Source organism: Salmo trutta, chromosome 22 (genome assembly GCF_901001165.1).
Source record: "Salmo trutta chromosome 22, fSalTru1.1, whole genome shotgun sequence".
Lineage (NCBI taxonomy): Eukaryota > Metazoa > Chordata > Actinopteri > Salmoniformes > Salmonidae > Salmo > Salmo trutta.
The window spans coordinates 38,355,416-38,382,776 of NC_042978.1; the positions used below are offsets into that span (position 1 = coordinate 38,355,416).

The 27,361-nt window shown below is 42.9% G+C and overlaps 2 protein-coding genes across 5 annotated transcripts in view; both read right to left on the reverse strand.

Annotated features, from left to right (window-relative positions):
- znhit6 (zinc finger HIT-type containing 6) overlaps nt 1-5,729 on the reverse strand; it is a 41,573-nt gene extending 35,844 nt beyond the window's left edge. Inside the window, exons 1-4 of one of the 2 annotated variants that reach the window (XM_029707927.1) lie at nt 5,509-5,729; nt 5,154-5,219; nt 820-926; nt 554-639 (exon numbers count right to left, since the gene is read on the reverse strand). In XM_029707927.1, coding sequence (XP_029563787.1) covers nt 554-639; nt 820-926; nt 5,154-5,219; nt 5,509-5,612 — 363 coding nt within the window. In that variant the 5' untranslated portion in view covers nt 5,613-5,729. Of the gene's footprint in view, nt 1-553; nt 640-819; nt 927-1,170; nt 1,253-5,153; nt 5,220-5,508 lie in introns of those variants that run through there. The other variant, XM_029707928.1, reaches the window with a different exon arrangement.
- Nucleotides 5,730-6,698: 969 nt separating this feature from the next.
- The window catches only part of col24a1 (collagen type XXIV alpha 1 chain), a 126,587-nt gene continuing 105,924 nt past the window's right edge, over nt 6,699-27,361 (reverse strand). For all 3 annotated transcript variants that reach the window (XM_029707929.1, XM_029707930.1, XM_029707931.1), the window contains 11 exons: nt 26,304-26,357; nt 25,872-25,934; nt 22,933-22,986; nt 22,223-22,258; nt 20,032-20,067; nt 19,824-19,850; nt 18,494-18,547; nt 17,825-17,993; nt 17,334-17,443; nt 8,577-8,816; nt 6,699-8,334 (listed from right to left, as the gene is read on the reverse strand). In XM_029707929.1, the coding sequence (XP_029563789.1) occupies nt 8,188-8,334; nt 8,577-8,816; nt 17,334-17,443; nt 17,825-17,993; nt 18,494-18,547; nt 19,824-19,850; nt 20,032-20,067; nt 22,223-22,258; nt 22,933-22,986; nt 25,872-25,934; nt 26,304-26,357 (990 nt within the window). In that variant the 3' untranslated portion in view covers nt 6,699-8,187. The remainder of the gene's footprint in view (nt 8,335-8,576; nt 8,817-17,333; nt 17,444-17,824; nt 17,994-18,493; nt 18,548-19,823; nt 19,851-20,031; nt 20,068-22,222; nt 22,259-22,932; nt 22,987-25,871; nt 25,935-26,303; nt 26,358-27,361) is intronic.

Here is a 27,361-nt window from a genome sequence, read left to right on the forward strand (position 1 = left end):
AGACCGTAGCAAAAACACATTACCTCAAGCCATCATAAAATTCTGCATGTAATAGTCTTAAATGAATCCAGGTAAGGTAAGGGCTGGCAGACAGTCGCTCCCTGAAAGTGCCATTTTCAATGAATGTCTGTGGTTATGGGCTCCAGCTCTGCTCAAACCACAGTTACCTGAAGAGCCATGGAGGCACGGAGAGAAAACCCAAAACCACACAATTTAAATCATATAAAGAAGTCATTTCCAAAAAAGATTTAGTGAGGCAAGTTGTTAGAAATGCTCTAGTGTGCTCCAAGAAACAAAGAAATTATGAAAATAGAAATCAATATTGCAGTTTAGACAAGCATAACACTCTCCAAGTGTTTCTGGTGTGAGCCCGATAGAAGGAATCACCATCCTACTCCGTCACCCCGCCCGCCCGCCCCCCCGCCCCCCCGCCCGCCCCACTGTCAAACTTGTGGTTGATTTGAGTTTCTCCCTCATCATGTAGAGTTGTCTGATATATAAATATATCACAAATTCAATCAATTAAATGAGAGGTGGTGGATGAATGACTTACTCTAAAGTTAACAGGAGGGCCGCGGACCAGGGAATCTCTGTTGGCGCTGTCTGCCAGCCTCCCAGTGTCCTCCAGGAACCTGTAGTCTAGCAGGGCCACAAAGGAGACCAGTTACACACAATTCAATGAATCTTTGTTTAGCCAGGATAGTCCATTCCCTCAGCAACAATCATTGCTTTCCAGGGAGTCATGCCATCCACAAACCTTTGACCGTTACACACGCATGCATGCGCACACACACACACACAGCAGAGGGAGTGTCTCACCGCTGAGTAGGTTCATCTCATCCATCTTGGACAGGGCCACGAAGGCAGTCTTATCTCGAACTCCACTGCATCCCGACTCCTCTTTGTGCTTCTTCACACATGGCAAGCTAGGTTAAAAATCAAATAAATAAAAGAGGACATTTATAAATAACATTTTATCAAAGTCTGCTCTTCTGGTACTGTCAGCACATAGAACTATAGCGAGAAAAGCTGTGTAGAGGTTTTGGTTCATCCATGAACACAACAGACTGACAGTATCAGCTGTCTGTCCAAGGACAAAGCATCCATTTTGGCACATTGTAGAATACAAACTCTGCAATTTTCTTAAAGTGACTACTTAGAACTAAGCACCTCATTTTGAATTCAACTCATGCAAACCAGTGTTGCATAACTGCAGGTCTGGAACAATGCAGAGCAGAACCCCGTCTTTCACTATGGGTAGAGTTGCATCATGGTAGCAGAAGACTGGGGATGGAAGGATGGAACAAAGAAGACTGGGGATAGAGGGCAGAGTGATGGAGAGGAGGCGTAAATCAGTCTGGAGATGTCTCACTGCATGCTGGGTAATGTCTGTGTGCCACTGAAGGAAGACCCTTCTCTTCCTCTCCTCTGACAGATTGAAATCCTCTGCGTCTACGTCGGTGTCACCTGAGACTCACTGTGTGTGGAGTGATTGGGTATGGGAACAGTAAAGGAGTTAGGCCTATAACTGGTTGACACTAGCTAGTTTATATTATAACTAACCCCAAGGTCCACAAATGTACACTCATTATTTGACCTAAGCTAATCCAAGCTATACCTCCGCTGATCAGGGCAGTACATACACCAGTGCAATAATGTGTTTGAAAACCCTCTTCTGGATTGATTACTTCCATTCCCTACATAGAATAGATACTAATCAACACGTGTGAAAGGTGTTTTGCAGTCAGTCACATTCTTCAAGGCTTAAAACACTCATTAATTTCAACCAGCCCAAATGGGCCCTTTCATCCATCCATGGTATTTATTTGTTAGGGACCACATACAACATACACACAAGTATGTGGACACCCGTTCAAATTAGTGGGTTTGGCTATTTCAGCCACATACATTGCTGACAGGTGTATAAAATTGAGCACCTGGCCATGCAACCTCTATAGACAAACATTGGCAGTAGAATGGCCTTACTGAAGTGCTCAGTGACTTTCAATGTTGCACCGTCATAGGATGCCACCTTTCCAACAAGTCAGTCTGTCAAATTTCTGCCCTGCTAGAGCTGCCCCAGTCAACTGTAAGTCCTACTAAACTTAGCAAAAAAACAAACGTCCCATTTTCAAGACCCTGTCTTTCAAAGATAATTAGTAAAAATCCAAATAACTTCACAGATCTTCATTGTAAAAGGTTTAAACCCCTGTTTCCCATGCTTGTTCAATTAACCATAAACAATTAATGAACATGCATCTGTGGAACGGTCGTTAAGACACTAACAGCTTAGAAGGTAGGCAATTAAGGTCACAGTTATGAAAACTTAGGACACTAAAGAGGCCTTTCTACTGACTCTGAAAAACACCAAAAGAAAGAAGCCCATGGTCCCAGCTCATCTGTGTGAATGTGCCTTAGGCATGCTGCAAGGAAGAATGAGGACTGCAGATGTGGCCAGGACAATAAATTGCAATGTCTGTACTGTGAGACACCTAAGACAGCTCTACAGAGAGACAGGACAGACAGCCGATTGTCCTCACAGTGGCAGACCACGTGTAACACCTGCACAGGATCAGTACATCCGAACATCACACCTGCGGGACAGGTACAGGATGGCAATAACTGCCCGAGTTACACCAGGAACGCACAATCCCTCCATCAGTTCTCAGCCTATTGCGGGCAGTCTGAGCGAGGCTTGGCTTGTAGGACTGAGGGCTTGTAGGCCTGTTGTAAGGCAGGTCCTCGCCAGACATCACCGGCAACAACGTCGCCTATGGGCACAAACCCACTGTCGCTGGACCAAACAGGACTGGCAAAAAGTGCTCTTCACTGACGAGTCACAGTTTTGTCTCACCAAGGGTGATGGTCGAATTCGCGTTTATCGTCAAAGGAATGAGCGTTACACTGAGGCCTGTACTCTGGAGAGGGATCGATTTGGAGGTGGAGGGTCCGTTATGGTCTGGGGTGGTGTGTCACAGCATCATCAGACTGAGTTTGTTGTCATTGCAGGCAATTTCAACACTGTGCATTACAGGGAAGACATCCTCCCTCATGTGGTAGCCTTCTTGCAGGCTCATCCTGACATGACCCTCCAGCATGACAATGCCACCAGCCATACTGCTCGTTCTGTGCGTGATTTCCTGCAAGACAGGAATGTCAGTGTTCTGCCATGGCCAGCGAAGAGACCGGATCTCAATCCCATTGAGCAGGTCTGGGACCTGTTGGATCGGAGGGTGAGGGCTAGGGCCATTCCCCCCAGAAATATCCAGGAACTTGCAGGTGCCTTGGTGGAAGAGTGGGGTAACATCTCACAGCAAGTACTGGCAAATCTGGTGCAGTCCATGAGGAGATGCACTGCAGTAAACTGCCTCTGGAAGCAACATCAGCAAAATAACTGTTTGTCAGGAGCTTCATGAAATTGGTTTCCATGGCCGAGCTCAACGCTTGGCATTGCGGCCATTGGACTCTGGAGCAGTGGAAACACGTTCTCTGGAGTGATGAATCACGCTTCACTATCTGGCAGTCCGACAGATGAATCTGGGTTTGGCAGATGCCAGGAAAATGCTACCTGCCCGAATATATAGTGCCAACTAAAGTCCCATGTGGCTCAGTTGGTAGAGCATGGTGTTTGCAACACCAGGGTTGTGGGTTCGATTCCCACGGGGGACCAGTACGGAGAATAATTTTTTTTTAATGAAATGTAGGCATTCACTACTGTAAGTCGCTCTGGATAAGAGCGTCTGCTAAATGACTAAAATGTAAAAAAAATGGAGGTATAATGTTCTGGGGCTGTTTTTCCACAGTTCGGGCTAGGCCCCTTAGTTCCGCTGAAGGGAAATCTTAATGCTATAGCATACAATGACATTCTAGACAATTCTGCAATGACATTCTAGACGATTCTGCAATGACATTATAGATGATTCTGCACTTCCAACTTTGTGCCAACAGTTTGAGGAAGGCCCTTTCCTGTTTCAGCTGGATAATGCCCCTTTGCACAAAGCAAGGTCCATACAGGAATCTAGTGGAAAGCCTTCCCAGAAGAGTGGAGGCTATTATAAGCAGCAAATGGGGGAACAACTCCATATTAGTGCCCATGATCTTGGAATGAGATGTTCAACAAGCAGGTGTCCACATAGGTAGTGTAGCTAATTTGAATCTGTAGTCCCATTTTCATCCGTGGTAGGACTGCGGACTCTAAAACGTTCATAATAATGTCAAGGGATCTTGGTGTGGTTCTCTCTAGGGCCTTGTTTCTTTTAATGAACAGTTGGGATGTGATCCAAAACACAGACATTCACAAATCACAATCCATTTCAGACATTTGCTGACAGAGGTACTTGGCAGGGGTCTTTCAGACCATCTCCACAAACTATTTGGGGAATGTCAATGGCTGCCCAAAACAACAGGGAGCCATTTGAGAAATGTGCAAATTACCTCTAAATCTTATTGAGATGTGAAGGAGCAATTTTGATAGCGCCATTCAGGCTGAGATTGAAAGCTGAAAGGTATTGCTTTCTGGGACTTGATAGCTTCATGCCACAGCTGAGATGAATCACCTGGACATGTCCATCTTTCAAAAACACTGATACAATTGTCTTACTTGCACATACCTACACAGACAGCGCTCAAGAATAGCCTACCTTCACATTTTTGTTACATAGCCTAGGCCTAATCAAAGGATGTTCAGCTTTACTGTCGTCCTGGCAGAAATTACCCAATCAATTTCTGACCTTGGAGGTGCAGTCTAGCCCACCACCAAATCTTAAATAAAAAAAAAACACTGACATTGTTATAAAAACCTGAAGATAAATTGCTTCCATCTTGATATTCAAATAAGTAGAGGTTGTTAAACACCTGGGGAGATGGGTTAAGCCCCAAACGGCACCATTTCCCCTATATAGTAGACTACAGGGCTGATTGGCAGTACTTTTGACCAGAACCTGAGTAGTGCAATAGACATATAGGGGAAAATGTGCCATTTGGGAGACACACAGCCATATTCTTATAAACAGCTTGAGTTTTAAGGAGACGAGAAGAAAGGACACGAGGAATATAGAATTGAGAGCTTCCCATTGTCTTTCCTATCAGTGCACATGAATAAAGGGAGAGCAAGTCACTTTATACTATTGAGATGCACCAGATGTCTCTCTTACCTGCACGAGTGTTTGAGACAGCCGGGACATCTATAATTCGCCACTTCAGAGCCACACACACCACAACTGTAGGGATTAAATTATAAATCATGTTGAACAAACACTCGACATCGCCAGACTCAAAGGGGCATGGACATCACAGCACGTAGTAACCCATGTGCTTTCCTGATAGCTTGTTATTTTAGCTACAAATATAACCTGCCACAATTATTTTACATACATTTAGAGACATAGCAAGGTAAGATAGTAGTAATCACTATGGCTAGGTAAGATAGCTTGCTGTGTTATTGAACTAGACACCATCTAGCCCACCAAGCGTTAGCTTAGCTAGCTAGCTAGCTGCCTTCTTACTTACTTTGCCAGGAATAGTTTTATTTTATTTCCTTTGAGTTCGTCTCCCAGACTGTCATTCTCGACGTGGCTTTCAGCAGCTGCGACTGTATCCACCGAAGGCAGCATACTTGTACACCTTCCTAGAAATTACTCTCTCGAAGCTCTGTTTCAATCAAAGCAGTCTGAAGTTTACCGTCTTCCGCTACACGTGGAGAAAATATGTGACGGATGTATTCCGGTTTGTCTTGACAATGCACAAAAGCGCCCCCTGGTGTTGGTATTCATGCCATATAGGACATGTGATGCGTGGAAGATACCCCTCTCTCTATTCAAGTATCTCTCTATCATGTGCTGCATGTCAGTCTGTCAGCCAGCCTCTCTCTCTCACTCTCTGTGTGTGTGTGTGTGTGTGTGTGTGTAGGCCCATGTGCATCAATAGGAGCTGTGTTGTTCTGAGGACTGAAGCTGACCATTATAAAACTAAAGCCTTTCTAACCCACACTGACCAGGCCCAGGAGAGATGAGCTGATGTCTAATGAAAAGAAAATAACATAATATGCATTGTTTTTCTTCTATCTTTGTTGGGAGGAGACAAATGCAACAGTATCCAAGGCAGGTCAAACAAGAGCAAACATCTGAATCCAAACTGTTCTTAGTATCTATCTGGATAAGAGCGTCTGCTAAATGACTTAAATGTAAATGTATCTCAAGAGAAGTCAGCCATTTTGTTTCTCATAGTTTATTTGCTTTGTCCCAATCCATGGCAACACAGTGCTTGTCATGCCAGAGCATCTATGTCAAGTCTAAAGGTCCATGCTAGTATTGTGGAAACGCCCAAGTGATGTTTATATGTAGCCTACATTGCATGCATTGTTTTTAATCGGAAAAAAACTCTCCTTATTACCAGTAACTCTCCATGTTACCAATATCTATACAGCTTCCAGCGAAGTTTAAATGTTGCTGGAACTGGGAGAGTGGGTGTCAAGAATTCAAACCATTTCAATGAAAAACAGATTTTCAAGTTTGATGCCAGAGGGGCGTGTTGGACTTGGACTTCTCAAAATTTGGAAAAATAGACTTATGAGTATGGGAAATCTGAAGTTGCACTGTTAATGATAAGTAGCTATCTCTAATTGCAGTTTTTAACCAGGTCACTGTTGGACTTCAGAAATATTGTTATGAACATCAACAAAATAACAAGACTGTATTTACTATTTTGGGATTAAAACATTTCATTTATTTAATGTCAATATATTTCATATTTACACAATTTTAACTTTATTCCTCGAGAGCATTTACTTATTTAATGACACTTTTTTCAACGTAACATAATTTAAGAACAAGATCATTGCTATTTCTGATGTGTTCTGACTCTGGCCTATGCTAGCTGCCAGTATGAGCTATCAACCCCCATTGTAGTGAATGTGAACATATACAATGAACAGTCACATAATGTGTGTACATAGTATACAAATAATTTTTTTTTACATAAATAGTTATTTGGACTGAGTTGGAGTTGACCAAATAGATCTCTGAGAGTATAATTTATTGGGATACAGTAATGTGAACAAAAACAAAGGATATAAATAATCAACCATATAATGTCAAAATATACACAGGAAAAATGTCTCACAACTCACTGATGTCTCACGCTCTTGTGTCTGTTGCAGCACCAATGATAGGTTACGTTACCACCTACCAAATAAAATGAAGAGTAAAAGCAAAAAAAAGATGTAATTCATCAACAAATGTTTCATATAAATTTCAAATAAGTACTCTTACAACAGATACAGATCTTGATGTAACCGGTACATAAGGACAAAAAATTACTTGACACTAGCACCTATACTTAGAAGGCATACAAGCAGGAGGTAGAGCACCATCTTTCAAGGGCAGTGTCCAAAATAGAACCATATTCCCGAAATAGTGCACTATTTTGAGCTCTATATTGCCTGGTTAAACCTAGTGCATTACATATGGAATATGGTGCCATTTTGAACTTACCCAAGGTGTAAACGTCCAGCTGTGTTGGACAACAGATTCAAACATGAAAAATAAACAAAATGGCGGTCCGAGCTGGCGGTTGACCTTTGATTGAAATTGCAATATGAAATCTCTCACTCTTAATTCACAAGCTATTGCACTCTTAGGAAGTTTTTGTTGAACAGTATTCCTGTTACAAAGCCCCTAGAGCTTTCCTTCGGATAGCTAGGCCCCTTCTGAGGATGGCTGGAAGGGTGTATATGGGGGAGAAGGAGGATGGGGGTGGGCAGTAGGGATGGAGGTACAGGATTTGAGTTTTAGGACGGTGTTGTGAGCCCTGTCCTGAGTTCAGGGACCAACTGTCCAACGAACTCAATAACCTTTTGAAAAACAAAAACCAAACAGACACACTTTACACATTTATTTGATAAATATTGGTATACACTGCTCTCCTGAGGCCATCTTACTGTAAGCTGGCCTAGTTTCCTATGGACTGAGTTCTTCCACAGAAGTCTGCCATCGATTGGACAGGGCGTTTGTCACTTGCTAACACTCCATAAAGGGTCTCCCAAGTGGGGGAGCAGACCTGACCAACTCTGCTTGGGCTTACAGAGATCTCTCTTTGGTTTGGGGAGCAGCCATTTTGGCCTGCTTATGCCATGCTTGTTTGTTTTATAGTTTATATTTTGGACAGGCGGGCTAGCGATGGATAATGACCTCACAGGAAGCAGACAGGTCCCACCTCGAGGTGGCGTAGGTCGTTGGACTGTGACAAAGGTTGCTCCTGTATATCAATGATGGGGAGCTCATAGCTGGTCTGAGTATGGAAGAAGAAGCGTGACTGGTGCCAGCTGCCATCTTGGATCTAGAAGGGAAAATATACAATATGAAGTCATTGATACACAATGGATGCCCGTATTCACAAAGTCTCAAAGTAGGAGTGCTGATCTAGGATCAGTTTTGCCTTTTAGATTATAATGAATAAGATTACATGGACAGGAAGGACCTGATCCTAGATTAGTAATGCTACTTTGAAATGCTTTATGAATGCCGGCCCAGGTTTTAAGTGAAAGCATCATATATCTCTTCCTCTCTCCGGCTCCTTACCCTGCATTCGTCTAGTAGCATCTGAGGTTCAAGTAGACTGTCTGCCTCAAACATCTGTCCGTTCCACCCCCTGAACCTTGGTGGTCTGGCCTGATACTCCTGTCCTGGGTCGTCAGCACTGTAGGTGTTTGTGGGGCTGAAGGGAGGGTCACTCAGACAGTGGAAGGTAATGTCCTGACTGGCCTCTGTGCTCAAGAGGTGGAGGAACTTCATCTGAACCTTATGCACACCGAACGACAGCTGTGGAGGGAGCATGGTAAGAGTTAGTGGAGATAACGGAGGCATCTCTTATGATACCTCTCACTGCTCAATACTTCAGATGCATACAGAGACCAGGGGAGTAATACTGCTGGAACACGAGGGAGCGGCACTCCCTTACTCTTTAAAATTTGAGAATACACGGAGCTGGGAAAAATCTCTGGAAAATGATTACTGAAGCTGAATCAATGTCCCACAAGATCCCAAAATGATGAATTAGTATTTTACATAAAATAACCTAATACAAAAGCATAGCATAGTTACTACCGTAAATTCCGGACTATAAGCCGCAACTTTTTTCCCAGGCTTTGAACCTCGCGGCTTAAACAATGACGCGGCTAATATATGGATTTTTCCCGCTTTCATTTTTTTTTTCTCCAAAAAACACATTCTGTGACGTGCTCAGTTTTTTGGCGGCATGAAGCTTTCATTAGACCAATGAAATTGCCGAACGGGTTAAGGTCAAACAACTTTTTTGTTTACTGTTTAGATTAAATCGAGCGCTCTCAAACTTCCCATGATTCTGATTACGGTAGTCATTTTGTCACCCTCATCATGGCAAAGACACGGAGAAATGCATATGATGCAGCTTTCAAGTTGAAGGCGATTGATCTGGCTGTTGGAAAAGGAAATAGAGCTGCTGCACGGGAGCTTGGTCTTAATGAGTCGATGATAAGACGTTGGAAACAGCAGCGTGAGGAATTGACTCAGTGCAAAAAGACAACTAAAGCTTACTGCTAATTTTTTATTTTTTGTTACAAGCCGTGTTTCGTTAAAGCCTATTTATTTTTGTTACAAGCCGTGTTTCGTTAAAGCCTATTTATTTTTGTTACAAGCCGTGCTTCGTTAAAGCCTGTGTAAATTTAATTTGTTTCAATGTACCGGTAGGCACCTGCGGCTTATAGACATGTGCAGCTTATTTATGTTCAAAATAATATATATTTTTAAATTCAGTGGGTGCGGCTTATATTCAGGTGCACTTAATAATCCGGAAATTACGGTATTTTGGCGTAATGTTACTTTTACGCCAAAAACACCTCTTCATTTCTAGTGAGATTTTATGATGGTTAGCTGAAGCTGAATAGTCACATTTCTTTCCTAATGCAGCCAACACTCAACAGCCGTGCCACAAGGAAGGATATATTCTTTGATTAAAACAAAATACAACAAAGACTAACAGTTTAACACCATCTGCTCTAATTTGCTCACCAAACAGTAATTCAAGCAGATCTAAATGCATATTTCCATGAAACTGATTGAGATCACATGATTGGAATGCATACACAGTCTGGACTTTTCACAGATAAAACGTGAAGAATTATCATTCACGTTTGACAGTGATGATGGCCTATTTTGAAATGAGGTATGCCTAAGTTGGTGTTTGAGGGTATTAAAAATATAACATTTTCTTGAGACAATATGTGTGGGCTTAGGCCGACGTTCCAATTGGAGGATGTATTTAGAGCGTTGGGCCAGTAACCGGAAGGTTGCTGGATCGAATCCCCGAGCTGACAAGGTAAAAATCTGTCGTTCTGGCCCTGAGCAAGGCAGTTAACCCACTGTTCCCCGGGCGCCGAAGACATGGATATCGATTAAGGCAGCCCCCTGCACCTCTCTGATTCAGAGGGGTTGGGTTAAATGCGGAGGACACATTTCAGTTTAATACATTCAGTTGGACAACTGACTAGGTATCCCCCTTTCCCTTTATTTTCAGCATATTCTGTAATAATATTCTATAGGCTAGACCTACATCTGTAGGAACAAATTTTGAATGAGAAATGATGATGTAATAAAAATGACATTACACCACTGACAGAGACTGATTATCATTCTTAGCCACCACGACTAGTGAAGGTTTCTCATCAACTGAGGGATAGTGAAATGATACATGTTAAAAAGGTGGAATTTGTATTATTGATTGCAATGGTCATAAACTGTACAGCATAAGCGGAGAAGAAGTCTAAGACAATTTGAATCATTTTGAATGCCGCCAAACGTTTTTTGGGGTCTTCGTGATTTCACAGCCGAGGCCATGCATGAAATCCTGTCAGTGAATGTACTGCCATCACAGGCCCCTGAGCCTGTGTTGGGATGTATTTTGGAGTGGACAGTGATTGAAGAAGTGGGATGGGTTTTCTTAGTTGACGTGCTTCATTTTGTATGATGTCGTTTTCCCCCTTTCCCGCAAAGTTTTTTTTGTTTCTTATTCAATACCCTGTCCAGCTGGTGTCAGCAATGCAGCATTAACATTGGATGCCAACTGCCGGTAAACCCCATCGAAGAAGAGGGTAGAGGGAGTACAGGGCTTAGCAGGTCTCTCGCTATAAAGATATGTCGGCTTGGAAAAGTTGAATATTGAAAAGACTGAGAGAGGCAGAGAATGGGTTTGAATCTGTTGAAGCTAGCAATAACAAGGGAGAGGGTATATCGAGGAAGATTGGTGTCAAGTTCAAACAGAGTGAGCCGGACGCCAGTTTGAGTTCTGGAGGTGAAATGGAAGTGGTAGAATGTGTTGTGAGGAACTCGGAGCCCGAGCCTTGCATTGATGGACATGGTTATGATAAAGATAAGTTTGGTCCAGTGGGAGTGAGATTTTTGAAGAGGGTGGAACCAGGCCTTTTGACTATCCATGGGTGGTTTCAGGTTGGGTGGAAAAGATGGTGGCTGCTGTTGAGTCGATGAAGGTAACCCGAAGTGGACTTGTAATGTTTCTTTGTGTTTCTTCAGATCAGAGTGAGCATCTGTTTCTTGCTATTTCTGGTGTTTGTCGTCTTGAGTCAGTCTTTACCAGACAAGGTCATGTTAGGATATATCAGTTACCCTGTTAGAGCGTTTGTGGCAAGTCCACTGCGCTGTTTCAGGTGCAACATTTATGGTCATGTCGCAGTAGTGTGTAGGAGGGAGATTCCAAGATGTGGGAAGTGTGCAGGAGGGCATGGGATAGAGGGCTATGTAGTTTCAGTGGATAAAGGTGTGTGTGTCAACTGTAGGGGTGCACATGTTGCTGGGGATCAGAAGTGTCCGATGCGACAAAGGCAGGTTGAAGTAGCTAGAGTCAGAGTAGTGCAGAAGGTTTTTATGCTGAGGCAGTGAAGAAAGTAGAGGAAGATGGGTCAAGGGTGAGGGATTCTGAGAGGATCCCTGTGAATAGTAGATCTGTGCCAGCACAGAGGGATAGGCCAATGAGTGATATATGCTTTAATAAGGTTGGCTTCTTAGTGTTCATGGCAATGGTTATCAACTTTACTGTAGAAATGAAACGTAAATCACAGAAAATAGATATTGTGGTGGCAGCTGCAGAGAAGTACTTGGGGTACGGGATTTGACTTCAGAAGAGTTACATTGTGTGTTGAGTGGTAGTGCCCCGTCCTCTCAGGCCGTTGGCCTGGGGTAGGATCAGATAGAGTTAGTAGTGGAATAAGGTGATGCGTTTTAATGAGTATAGGGTTAGTTGGTAGAGTAATTCAAATGTATCTATATTATTCGGTTCCCCTTTCCCATCGCAAAGTGTAATGGATCTATACTATAGTTCAGTGGAAATGCAACATATTGGATGCCAACCACCGTTAAACCTCACCGAAGAAGTCATGGATTGTGTATGTTTGCTATTCAGAGGGTGGATGGACAAGACAAAATATTTAAGTGCCTTTGAACAGGGTATGGTAGTAGGTGCCAGGAGCACCAGTTTGAGTGTGTCAAGAACGACAATGCTGGTGGGTTATTTTACACTCAACAGTTTGCCATGTAGCACTACTGGGTGATCTGAAAAGTCATAGTCAATCAATCAATAATATAATACATTTAGCAAAAATGTTTATTTTTAATTTACAATCTGTAGAAATTATGAGAATAAAAAGGTTCAGAACTTTTGTGAAACAGTACAGTTGAAAAGTATATGGCAAATAGAAATCCAATATGGATGGTGTTAAGAGATAGATGAGAGGGGCGGAATGGAGCTGAAGGTTGGGAATGATAACGTTTTACAGTCTCCTAATCAATTGTGCTATTGTGTGTGTTTTTCCGCGTTATATGTAACTTATTTTGTACATAATGTTTCTGCCACCGCCTCTTATGACCGCAAAGTGCTTCTAGATATCAGGACAGCGATTACTCAACTGGACGAAGATTTTTTCTTTAACGAGTCGGACGCAAAGGATTTTCTTCAGACACCAGACAAGGCCCAAATCCCTGTGATTCACATGAGAAAGAGATGGAGATATCGCAGAGGTAGGTCTGGGTGCCTTGTAATATTCCGACGTCGAATGGGTAATCTGCCTCTACCATCAGTCCTATTAGCCAAAGTACAATCACTGGATAACAAAATAGACGAGCTACAATCACGAACATCCTACCAACGAGGCATTCAAAACGGTAATATCTTATGTTTCAGCGAGTCGTGGCTGAATGACGACATGAATAACATACAGCTGGCGGGGTTTACACTGCATCGGCAAGATAGAACAGCCGCCTCCGGTAAGACAAGGGGTGGTGGTCTGTGTATATTTGTAAACAACAGCTGATGCACTAAATCTAATATTAAGGAAGTCTCGAGGTTTTGCCTGAGGTAGAGTATCTCATGATAAGCTGTAGACCAACTATTTACCAAGAGAGTTTTCATCTATATTTTTCATAGCTGTCTATTTACCACCACAAACTGATGCTGGCACTAAAACCGCACTCAATGTCTGTATAAGGCCATAAGCAAACAGGAAAACGCTCATCCTGAGGCGGCACTCCTAGTGGCCGGGGAGTTCAATGCAGGGAAACTTAAATCAGTTTAACCTAATTTCTATCAGCATGTTAAATGTGCAACCAGAGGAAAAAAACCTCCAGACCACCTTTACTCTAAACACAGAGAAGCGTACAAAGCTCTTCATCGCCCTCCATTTGGCAAATTTAACCATAATTCTATCCTCCTGATTCCTGCTTACAAGCAAAAACTAAAGCAGGAAGCACCAGTGACTAGATCAATAAAGAAGTGGTCAGATGATGCAGATGCTAAGCTACAGTACTGTTTTGCTAGCACAGACTTGAATATGTTCCGGGATTCTTCTGATGGCATTGAGGAGTACACCACATCAGTCACTGGCTTCATCAATAAGTGTATCGATGACGTCATCCCCACAGTGACTATACGTACATAACCCAACCAGAAGCCATGAATTACAGGCAACATCCGCACTGAGCTAAAGGGTAGAGCTGTCGCATTCAAGGAGCGGGACTCTAACCCAGGCGCTTTAAGAAATCCCGCTATGCCCTGCTGTGAACCATCAAACAGGCAAAGCGTCAATACAGGACTAAGATTGAATTGTACTACGCCGGCTCCGACGCTCATCAGATGTGGCAGGGCTTGCAAACTATTACAGACTACAAAGGGAAGCACAGCCGCAAACAGCACAGTGGCACGAACATACCAGACGAGATAAATTACTTCTATGCTCGCTCGAGGCAAGCAACATGCATGAGAGCATCAGCTGTTCTGGATGACTGTGTGATCACGCTCTCCGTAGCCGTTGTGAGCAAGACCTTTAAATATTTGATTTGATTTGATTTAAACAGGTCAACATTCACAAGGCCGCAGGGCCAGATGGATTACCAGGATGTGTACTCCGAGCATGCGCTGACCAACTGGCAAGTGTCTTCACTGACATTTTCAACCTATCCCTGACTGAGTCTGTAATACCAGCATGTTTCAAGCAGACCACTATAGTCCTTGTGCCCAAGAACGTCTGTAGCCATGAAGTGCTTTGAAAGGCTGGCCATGGCTCACATCAACACCATTATCCCAGAAACCCTAGACCCACTCCAACTTGCATACCACCCAACAGATCCACAGATGATGCAATCTGTATTGCGCTCTACATTGCCCTTTCCCACCTGGACTAAAGGAACACCTATGTGAGAATGCAAATCATTGACTACAGCTTAGCATTCAACACCATAGTGCCCTCAAAGCTCATCACTAAGCTAAGGACCCTGGGACTATTTTATTTGTATTTAACTAGGCAAGTCAGTTAAGAACAAATTCTTATTTTCAATGATGGCTTAGGAACAGTGGGTTAACTGCCTTGTTCAGGGGCAGAACGATAGATTTTGACCTTGTCAGCTCGGGGATTAGATCTTTCAATCTTTTGGTTACTAGTCCAATGCTCTAACCACTAGGCTACCTGCCGCCGACGAAACACCTCCCTCTGCAACTGGATCCTGGACTTCCCGAGGGGCCGCCCTCAGGTGGTGAGGGAAGGTAACAACACATCCGCCACGCTGATCCTTAACACGGGGACCCATCAGGGGTGCGTGCTCAACCCCCTCCTGTACTCCCTGTTCACTCATGACTGCATGGCTAGCCATGACTTTAACACCATCATTAAGTTTGCAGATGACACAACAGTGGTAGGCCTGATCACGACAACGATGAGACAGCCTATAGGGAGCAGGTCAGAGACCTGGCCGTGTGGTGCCAGGATAACAACCTCTCTCTCAACGTGATCAAGACAAAGGAGATGATTGTGGACTACAGGAAAAGGCGGGCCGAACACGCCCCCATTCACAAATACACTGACTTGAATGGGATTTGTGCCACAAATGCTAACATGTTAGTATGTGGAAACAGTGCCAGGGAAACTAAACCACAGCATGGATTAATGCGATCATATCTTGTCCATAGACTGCTTACAGGGTAAGGAAACCAATTTGTCACTTTGTAATTTGGGTGAACTATCCCTTTAACCAAAAAACTGCTCTTTGGAAGCCCAATGAGTCAAACATTTGGCTGTAATAGATGAACACAAGGATCCAACTGTTTATGTTTTGACCCAAGATGTTTTGACCCATTTTGGTAACCAGAGCTCACACAATGTCCACCTGGTACACACTGGCTGAATCAACATTGTTTCCACGTCATTTCATTGAAATTACGTTGAATTGACATCTGTGCCCATTGGGTGCTTGATGTGCAACAAAAGTAAGAAGCTATTCACCAATGTCTTCAGGATGTTGTTTTCCTGAATAGAAGTCAAAGTCATGTACAACAGGAGTTTCCAAACCTTGTCTCTCTTGAAACCCATTCCTGACACTTAGAAGAAAGGAAATAAACAGTTGTATCATTAAGTGTTCTTCTATTACAGCCAAATGTTTGACTCATTGGGCTTCCAAAGAACTGTTTTTTGGTTAAAGAGATAGTTCACCCAAATTACAAAGTGACAAATTGGTTTCCTTACCCTGTAAGCAGTCTATGGACATAGTAAGATCGCATTAATACATGCTTTGGTTTAGTTTCACTGGCACTGTTTCCACATACTAACATGTTAGCATTTGTGGCACAAATCCCATTCAAGTCACAGGAATAATGTTAGCATTTTTCGTACATCATGTTCAAATCATCTATAAGTGACTGTGTTGAGCTTGACAATCAATTTGACACTAAGTGTACAAAACATTAGGAACACCTTCCTAATATTGAGTTGCACCCCCTTTTGCCCTCAGAACAGCCTCAATTTGTCAGGGCATGGACTCTACAAGGTTTCGAAAGCATTCCACTGGGATGCTGGCCCATGTTGACTCCAATGCTTCCCACAGTTGTGTCAAGTTGGCTGGATGTCCTTTGGGTGGTGGAACATTCTTCATTCACATGGGTGAATTCATTCACATTCTTCATTCACTGTTGAGTGTAAAATAACCCACCAGCATTGCAGTTCTTGACACACTCAAACTGGTTCTCCTGGCACCTACTACCATACCCTGTTCAAAGGCACTTAAATATTTTGTCTTGTCCATCCACCCTCTGAATAGCAAACATACACAATCCATGACTTCTTCGGTGAGGTTTAACGGTGGTTGGCATCCAATATGTTGCATTTCCACTGAACTATAGTATAGATCCATTACACTTTGCGATGGGAAAGGGGAACCGAATAATATAGATATATTTTAATTACCCTACCAACTAACCCTATACTCATTAAAACGCATCACCTTATTCCACTACTAACTCTATCTGATCCTACCCCAGGCCAACGGCCTGAGAGGACAGGACACTAGCACTCAACACACAATGTAACTCTTCTGAAGTCAAATCCCGTACCCCAAGTACTTCTCTGCAGCTGCCACCACAATATCTATTTTCTGTGATTTACGTTTCATTTCTACAGTAAAGTTGATAACCATTGCCATGAACACTAAGAAGCCAACCTTATTAAAGCATATATCACTCATTGGCCTATCCCTCTGTGCTGGCACAGATCTACTATTCACAGGGATCCTCTCAGAATCCCTCTCCCTTGACGCATCCTCCTATTTCCCAAAAACCGTACAATACTGTTGATGTTGCAGAGGGAAGGAAGAACGGATGTGTTAGTGAGAATTCGACTTAAGTGGAAGTCAGGATTTGTGAATGTCAATGTGTTTTTCTTTTAAAACTAGATAAAATCTGTTTATTGAATTAGTGCTGCTATGGACCAACTGGAGCCACTGTGATGATGGAGTGCAGTGCTATGTTACCTTGTTAGAGGCTACTGGGTGGAGACATGACTGCCCGCCTGCCGTGAAGTTACAGAAGACCTCAATGGCGTCTGACGGACATCCCAGGTTAGGGTCGATCCAGTACAGTCCTACAGAGGTACAGGTGTTGGATCTTAACTTTATCACTCTGTTGTTGTAGGACATTTCCAGCAAAGTAGTAAATGCAGACTTGTGGCATATTCAAGGTTCAAAAAGGCTTCTACAGTTTGTAATTTCCAATTTAAATTGTCAAGGCTTGATTTGCCCTAACAAAAAATGTATCAACCCCTACAAAAATATCCATGAATTATAATCCACACAATAATTCACATTTCCTGCTGCTGCAGGATTATTTCCCTGGTCAAATTAAGATAGCAACTACAGTCTATTCTACTGAGTAAATCTGTGAAGATTACTAATATTGATGCAGATCGGGGAAAAGTGTCCATTAAATGGATAAATTCTGTAAATTGGTCCTATGGGGTTCTCACCGTCAGAGAGCTTGTGTTGGCAGTCCAGCAGGTCCTTGCAAAACCGTGCCGGGTTCTCCCGGGTTCCGAGCGGTTTCTTCATGCTCTCGATCACACTGCTCAGGTAGTGCAGGGTCTTAAAGATCCCTGCATTCTGGTCCGAGAGGGACGTCTCCGTGTTCTGGTAGATCTAGGCAAGCAGGGTTAGCATAGTCCACACAGTCCAGAGTGTTGCAGCATGCATGGGAAGAGGTTAGGAGAAAGCCACAGAGACAGCCAATCCAAAGCATGGACACATGGATGAATCAAACATTTCATAAGCATGAATTCATGCAGACACATGCAAGTGTGCATGCATAGAGGCACAACCCATATCCAACCAAAGAAACACCATGTCAAGGTATTTAGAAAAGTTGCAAGCAATGTGTTTTGCATGTGTTACACGCAATTAAATAAGGTTAATTTGGAGGCAAGGTCGTGACAGGCACCCACACATTAGTGAAAATACATAGTATAAAAGAGCAAAAAACGAACAGGAAGGTTATTGTAATTTTTTTTCCTGAAAATTGTCACTTAACAGTAAATATCATTAGAGTGAAGATATATCAACAGTGAATGTTACATATGGTAAATATGTTGTCTAAAGTTGAAACTTCTGTCTCGTGTATAGACCAACAGTGAGTGCTTTACCTCTGTCCTCAAGGCACCATTGGACTCAAACAGAGAGTTGTACTCGATTCGTCTCTGAGGATACAACACCAATAAGTACAGTTTAATCACAGAGGCAGTAATAAGCAGAAAGCAGTAAACCAGAGGCCTGTATCAACAAATCTACACATTCTTCAACTTAGTAGGGGCATACTAATCAATGTCACTGAAAGCCTCCTCCCTAATTATTACATAACATAAATGCCATTGTAGTATTGTAGTTTAGATTTATTGGTTCTATACAACTGTTGAAACAGCTCACAGAGCACAGGGAAAGGAAGGCCACACAGATTACACTGTATGCTCCGCTTCTATGCTACCTCTGGCCCTGCAGCTATAAGACTGTTGCTTTTTCCCATTCCATCAAAAGCCTTATCTAAGCTTAGCCTGGCACCAAGCCTAGGACAGAGAGAGAGAGAGAGAGAGAGAGAGAGAGAGAGAGAGAGAGAGAGAGAGAGAGAGAGAGAGAGAGAATACTTTTGTATTCGAAAAATACTCCATCATCAACAGGCTCTGTATTTCAGAAATCACACTGTCAAGTACCCATGGTGCACAGTTCAACTATTTAGCCATTTAAACCATTTATTTTTGAAGAAAACTCAGTTTTTCTTACTGGCTTTCATGTATTTCAAACGTGAGCTTGTCTGAGATGTCGTACTCGATGACAGTTGTTGTCCATTGGAGCGAAGCGATTGGTTAGCCAACATTCTGGGGCGGGGCTTAGCGAAGGGTCAATTAAGCATTGAAACTGGCAATAACTTATCATGGCCATGAACTCACAGGAGCCAGCAAATGTTTTGACCCATTTTGGTAACCAGAGCTCACACAATGTCCACTTGGTACACACTGGTTGAATCAACATTGTTTCCACGTCATTTCAATGAAATTACGTTGAATTGACATCTGTGCCCATTGGGTGCTTGATGTGCAACAAAAGTCAGAAGCTATTCACCAATGTCTTCAGGATGTTGTTTTCCTGAATAGAAGTCAAAGTCATGTACAACAGGAGTTTCCAAACCTTGTCTCTCTTGAAACCCATTCCTGACACTTATAAGAAAGGAAATAAACAGTTGCATCATTAAGTGTTCTTCTATTACAGCCAAATGTTTGACTCATTGGGCTTCCAAAGAACTGTTTTTTGGTTAAAGAGATAGTTCACCCAAATTACAAAGTGACAAATTGGTTTATTTGCGAAGGGCTTAGCGAAGGGTCAATTGCCAGGGTTAGAGGTTCCAAGCAAAAGAAAAATATAAATGCTTTATTACAGATTATGTAATTTAATGACTATCTGTGAATCAAACAGGATACTTACGGTCGGGCCAGGAGCACCAGGGGGGCCCTGGGAGAGAGAACACAGAGAGGATTTTTACATAAACACTAAATAAACAGATACAAAGACATATGTCTTCAAAAGACAACAAACCTCATTCTCTATGAACTGCCATAGAACTGTCAAGTAACTGTAAGTAGTAGGGAACCAGTAAGATAGGTTAGAATATAGTAATGGGGGGGACACTTACTCTGGGCCCTGGATGTCCCTGTGGCCCCTGGGGTCCCTGGCACACAAACACAACAACATGGTGTTACAATGGTGTCCACGCAATGACATCACAGTATATAGAACATCTGATGCACCTCCACTACTCTCTAGTGCTCTCAAATTCACAAAGATTGCAAAAAATGTATTTGTTGAAATATACACTCAGTGGCCAGGTTATTAGGTAGACCCATCTAGCACCGGGTTGGACATTTTGCCTCCAGAACAGACTGAATTATTCGGGACATGACGTTCAATCATTGCTCAATTGGTATTAAGGGACCTAACGTGTGCCAGCAAAACATTCCATAGACTCATGCTGCTTATGCTAAATCCTGACTCTTCCATCAGCATGACGCAACAGGAACAGGGATTCGTCAGACCAGGCAATGTTTTTCCAATCCCCAATTGTCCAATGTTGGTGATCACTTGCCCACTGGAGCCGCTTCTTCTTGTTTTTAGCTGATAGGAGGGGAACCCGGTGTGGTCGTCTGCAGCAATAGCCCATCCTTGACATGGATCAACGAGTTGTGCGTTCCGAGATACAGTTCTGCACACCACTGTTGTACTTTGCCGTTATTTGTCTATTTGTGGCTCGCCTGTTACCATTCTTGCCATTCTCCTTCAACCTCTCTCATCAACAAGCTGTTTTCGCCCACAGGATTGACGCTGACTGGATGTTTTTTGTTGTTGTTGCACCATTCTCTGTAAACCCTAGACACTGTCATGAGTGAAAAGCCCAGGAGGGTGTCTGTTTCTGAGAAACTGGATCCGGCACGCCTGGCATCGACGATCATACCACGCTCAAAGTCACTTAGGTTACTCGTTTTGCCCATTCTAACGTTCAATCAAACAATAACTGAATGCTTCGATGTCTGTCTGCCTGCTTTCTATAGCAAGCCATGGCCACCTGACTGTCTACAGGAGGGATCAATTTCCATGAACAGGTGGTGTACCTAATAAAATGGCCACCGAGTGTGTGTTGATATTAACATTATACATTTTGTATAAAATAGCTGCTCTAGTCTAAACCAATCCTATCATAATCATACTTTACAGTCTGAAGAGCTGAAGAGCTGCAATCAGTACAAAGGGCTCTGTGTTGAGGGCTCTCTTTGTGTTTCTGCAATGGAGCTCTACTGCCCCCACTGGCTGATGAGGGATCTGACAGCACAGTACTATGGCAGCAGCCTTCTGCAGGCAGCTGGTTCTTATTAGGCCCCTGAGGAGCTGCCTGGAAGTGTGTAAGTGTGTGTGTGTCTGTTTACTGTGTGTGCTTGTGTGTTCTCTCTCTCTCTCTACTGTTTGTGTGTAACTGCCTATGAGTCTCGATGGGGCTTAGGGAGCCGTGAGAATCTTAAACCAGTTTACACGGCAGAGCGTAAGCTGTGAGAATCTTAAACCAGTTTACACGGCAGAGCGTAAGCTGTGAGAATCTTAAACCAGTTTACACGGCAGAGCGTAAGCTGTGAGAATCTTAAACCAGTTTACACGGCAGAGCGTAAGCTGTGAGAATCTTAAAACAGTTTGCACGGCAGAGTGATAGGGAACAGTATGCTGTACATTAACCCGGTCATGGCTAGAAGGGGTCCAGCTTTTGTCAAATTAATGTCAGATTTGACTTTTAGCAGGTTAGGAGAACTTACGCAGCAGGTTGGGAGAATTAACGTAGCAGGTTAGGAGAATTAAAGTAGCAGGATAGGACAATTAGGTTATGGTTAGGAAAAGGGTTAGGGTTAGCTAAAATGCAAAAGCTGGATCCCTTCTAGCCATGACCCATTAATCCCCACAGAGGATCACAGCACTAACATTATGACAAGATATTTCCTGTACACTGCTTACATGAGAGGCAGTAAGGCTCCATGCACAGCCCACAGTGTACTGGGAATCACTCTGCAACAGCTACTTTCACCATGAGTCTACCCAGGTAGCATGGTTACTACCTCAGGAAACACTGACCATAGCTACAGTTCACACAAACCAAACAAGGCCACGTAATTGCAGGAGGTGTCATAGTTTATAGATTAAACGCCTACGCTGTACTTCATACATAACCTTGTGGTTTTCCAACACCTACCGAGTGTAGCATAGACTGCTTTCTCTCCAATGGATTATAGAACTCTACAGAACGTATTCAGAATAAAAAAAGACCAAGTATTGGATTCAGATCTCACCATTTCCCCATGGCTTCCCTTTGGACCCCTCGGTCCCTGTGGAGGAGAAAATAAGACTTTTAAAATACACCTGTTTCTTTTCAAAGTACAAGTACCCCAATTATTCTGGGTATCCCTCCATTCCATGCAGGTGTTGAACAGTATACTGGTCATGAGCAGCATAGGTCATCCATACATGTTCTCCGCTCTGTTTTGGGACAATTTGTTAAGTTCCTTCCATGAGTGGTCGGTTCTTCTAACTCTGTTATTCCTACAGTATAAAGCCCTTCATATAAGCACAACATACTAGTGACACACCAGGTACTGTAGCAAAGTGTGACTAGACTGGACAGATCTCTATTCCAAACTAACTCCCAGGAGAATTACAATGATGGAAAGTACCACTTGAGGCTTGAACTTGATTGATTTATGGTTTATGCCTGAGGAGTCATGAATACACACTCTCTCTCTCTAGTCTAGAAAATGTCTGACTTTGACAACAGAGGGGTTTATCAATTCAGGGGATGACCATTATGGAAACACTCCAGTTAGTTAGTTCAACAAAAGCCACATTCACAAGACAGACAGGGCAGAGTGCCCGCTCTTAAAATGGACCATTCCACCTGATCTCTCTCTCTCTCTCTCTCTCTCTCTCTCTCGTAAAATTGGCAGATACTTGTAGACAAGCACAAGCACACACACATGGACATGTGCTCACACACTGAACCTACAGGTTTCCCCATTGGGCCGATCATCCCTTCTGGTCCAACAGGTCCACTGAAACCCTGAAACAGACAGATAGAGGAGAGATCAGCACACACACAATTTTTATGCATAATTTATTGCAACAAATCAAATCAAACTTTATTTGTCACATGCGCCGAATACAACAAGTGTAGACCTTACCGTGAAATGCTTACTTTACAAGCCCTTAACCAACAGTGCAGTTCAAGAAGAGTTAAGAAAATATTTACCAAATAACTAAAGAAAAAAAATAAAAATATGATGACTTGCAACTTGACTTTGACTTTAACACCAATGACTCGTGACTTAACTTGGACTTGAGCCTTTTGACCCGAACTGATTTGATACCCTCCCCAAGCCCAAACATAGAAAATGACAGACGGAGCTTTGTTCAACATTTGAAGCTGCACTAAGGACGGTAAGTCGTGGCTAATATAGCCGACAGCTATATCATTCATAACTTTGCCAGTGTTTGCATGTTGGCTAACGTAACGTTAAATCAATGAGCCTCCACACAGTCAGTCAGTGCGGGAACGTGATCATTGCATCCAAGATTGAGCTACAACTGGCTAGGCAGTTGGTAGCCTAAATCCTGCCTGATGTTACTGCTGTTTTTAAAGCCATTGACATATGTTAGCCTACTGTAACCACACACACTGCGTGTGTGTGTGTTACGGTTGGCCGATTGTGTACAAGCCTACATCGCCCGATTCCATGGAAATATAACGTTTATTTGGAAAGTAATAAATATATTTTTAAAAGCATTCATGATTTGCGTAATGTAATATACTATTACTCTTGTTAAAAATATGAAATGGTATTACATTTGGTGAAGAGCACATTATGACTTGTTTAGGACTCGAGACTTGACTTGATACTTGTCGGTCTTGACTTGAGACTTGAGTGCTAAGACTTGAGACTTACTTGTGACTTGTAAAGCTGTTAAGAAGCTGTTAAGGAACCTTTTGGTCCGTTACTTGGCGTTCCGGTACTGCTTGCCGTGCGGTAGCAGAGAAAACAGTCTATGACTTGGGTGACTGGAGTCTCTGACAATTTTATGGGATTTCCTCTGACACCGCCTATTATATAGGTCCTTGATGGCAGGAAGCTTGGCCCCAGTGATGTACTGGGCTGTACGCACTACCCTCTGTAGTGCCTTACGGTCAGATGCCAAGCAGTTGCTATACCGGGCGGTGATGCAACCGGTCAGGACACTCTTGAGCTGTAGAACTATTTGAGGATCTGGGGACCCATGCCAAATATTTTCAGTCTCCTGAGGGGGAAAAGGTTTTGTTGTGCCCTCTTCACGACTGTCTTGGAGTGCTTGAACCATGTTAGTTTGTTGGTGATGTGGACACCAAGGAACTTGCTCTCGTGCATGCTTCAGTGTTGCTTGTCTCGAAGCGAGCATAAAAGGCATTTAGCTTGTCTGGTAGCGTCGCAGCACTGGGCAGCTCGCATCTGGGTTTCCCTTTGCAGTCCGTAATAGTTTTCAAGCCCTGCCACATCCGATGACCATCAGAGCCGGTGTAGTAGGATTCAATCTTAATCCTGTATTGACACTTTGTTTGTTTGATGGTTCGTCTGAGGGCATAGCGGATTTCTTATAAGCGTCCGGACTACTGTCGCTCCTTGAAAGCGGCAGCTCTAGCCTTTAGCTTGATGCGGATGTTGCCTGTAATCCATGGCTTCTGATTAGGATATGTACGTATAGTCACTGTGGGGACGACCTCGTTGATGTACTTATTGATGAAGCCGATGACTGAGGTAATATACTCCTCAATGCCATTGGATGAATCCCGGAACATATTCCAGTCTGTGCTAGCAAAACAGTCCTGTAGCATAGCATCCGCATCATCTGACCACTTCCGTATTGAGCGAGTCACTGGTACTTCCTGCTTTAGTTTTAGCTTGTAAGCAGAAATCAGGAAGATAGAATTATGGTCAGATTTGCCAAATGGAGGGCGGGGGAGAGCTTGTATACATCTCTGTGTGTGGAGTAAAGGTGGTCTAGAGTTTTTTTCCCTCTGGTTGCACATGTGACATGCTGGTAATAATGTGGTAAAACTGATTTAAGTTTGCCTGCATTAAAGTCCCTGGCCACTAGAACCGCCACTTCTGGATGAGCATTTTCTTGTTTGCTTATGGCCTTATACAGCTGGTTGAGTGCAGTCTCAGTGCCAGCATCAGTCTGTGGTGGTAAATAGATGGCTACGAATAATATAGATGAGAACTCTCTTGGTAGATAGTGTGGTCTACAGCTTATCATAAGGTACTCTGCCTCAGGCGAGCAATACCTTCGAGACTTCTTTTATATTAGACATCGCGCACCAGCTGTTATTGACAAAAAGACACACACCCCCACCCCTCGTCTTACCAGACGTAGCATCTCTGTTCTGCCGGTGCATGGAAAATCCTGCCAGCTCTATATTATCTGTGTCGTCGTTCAGCCACAACTCGGTGAAACATAAGATATTACAGTTCTTAATGTCCCGTTGGTAGCATAATCATAATCAAGTCATCAATTTTATTTTCCAATGATTGCATGTTAGCAAGTAGAAAGGAAGGCAGTGGGAGTTTACTCGCTCGCCTACGGATTCTCAGAAGGCAGCCCGATCTGTGTCCTCTTTTCCTCTGTCTTTTCTTCATCAAAATGTCGGGGATCTGGGTCTGTTCCCGGGAGAACAGTATATTCTTCTCGTCAGACTCCATAAAGGAAAAAGTATCTTCCAGTTCGTGGTGAGTAATCGCTGTTATTTTCAGTCATACGAGACAGTAGCAGCAACGTTATGTACAAAATAGTACAAATATAAGTTACAAACAATGCAAAAAAACTAACAAAATAGCACAATTGGTTAGGAACATGTAAAACGTCAGCCATCCTCTTCAGCACCATCTTAACAGTAAGTGCTGATTCTGTACTAACCAGAATGCCAACAGGACCTTTAGGACCAGGTATGCCTTTGAAACCCAAATCTCCATTTGGCCCCTATGAAAAACACAGAACAGTCATTTGATTGATCACTGCTAATTGATCATGTCTATAAGAAGACATTTAGCTTGTCAGTGGAGGGCGTAAGGTTATTATTATTTAATTATGCAAGTCAGTGAGAACAAATTCTTAATAACAATGAGCCTACACCAGCCAATTGTGCGCCACACATGGGACTCCCAATCACAGCCAGATGTGATACAGCCTGGATTTGAACCAGGGACTGTAGTGACACCTCTTTCACTAAAATGCAGTGCCTTAGACCGCTGCGCCACTCAGGAGCCTAATATATAGGGCCGAATAGCTCATCGAGGGCAGACAAGGATGGTGAATGTCTGTGGTGATCTCTCAGAGCCTCTGACTCACCTTAGGTCCTGGAAAACCAGAGAAGCCAATCATCCCCAAGTCTCCCGGCTCCCCCTGCAGGCCAGAGAAACAAACACACTCTGGTACAACTGGAACACAAATGAAACACAACTCAATCACAAGACAAAATGACACGCTGATACAACTCAATCACAAGACAATAAGACACTGACACAACTCAATCACAAGACAATAAGACACTCTGACACAACTCAATCACAAGACAATAAGACACTCTGAGACAACTCAATTACAATATAAGAAGACACTGACACAACTCAATCACAAGACAATGACACAACTCAATCACAAGACAATAAGACACAACTCAATCACAAGACAATAAGACACAACTCAATCACAAGACAATAAGACACTGACACAACTCAATCACAATAAGACACTGACACAACTCAATCACAAGACAATAAGACACTCTGACACAACTCAATCACAAGACAATAAGACACTCTGACACAACTCAATCACAAGACAATAAGACACTCTGACACAACTCAATCACAATACAATAAGACACTCTGACACAACTCAATCACAAGACAATAAGACACTGACACAACTCAATCACAAGACAATAAGACACTCTGACACAACTCAATCACAAGACAATAAGACACTCTGACACAACTCAATCACAAGACAAGAAGACACTCTGACACAACTCAATTACAATACAAGAAGACACTGACACAACTCAATCACAAGACAATGACACAACTCAATCACAAGACAATAAGACACAACTCAATCACAAGACAATAAGACACTGACACAACTCAATCACAATAAGACACTGACACAACTCAATCACAAGACAATAAGACACTCTGACAACTCAATCACAAGACAATAAGACACTCTGACACAACTCAATCACAAGACAATAAGACACTCTGACACAACTCAATCACAATACAATAAGACACTCTGACACAACTCAATCACAAGACAATAAGACACTGACACAACTCAATCACAAGACAATAAGACACTCTGACACAACTCAATCACAAGACAATAAGACACTCTGACACAAC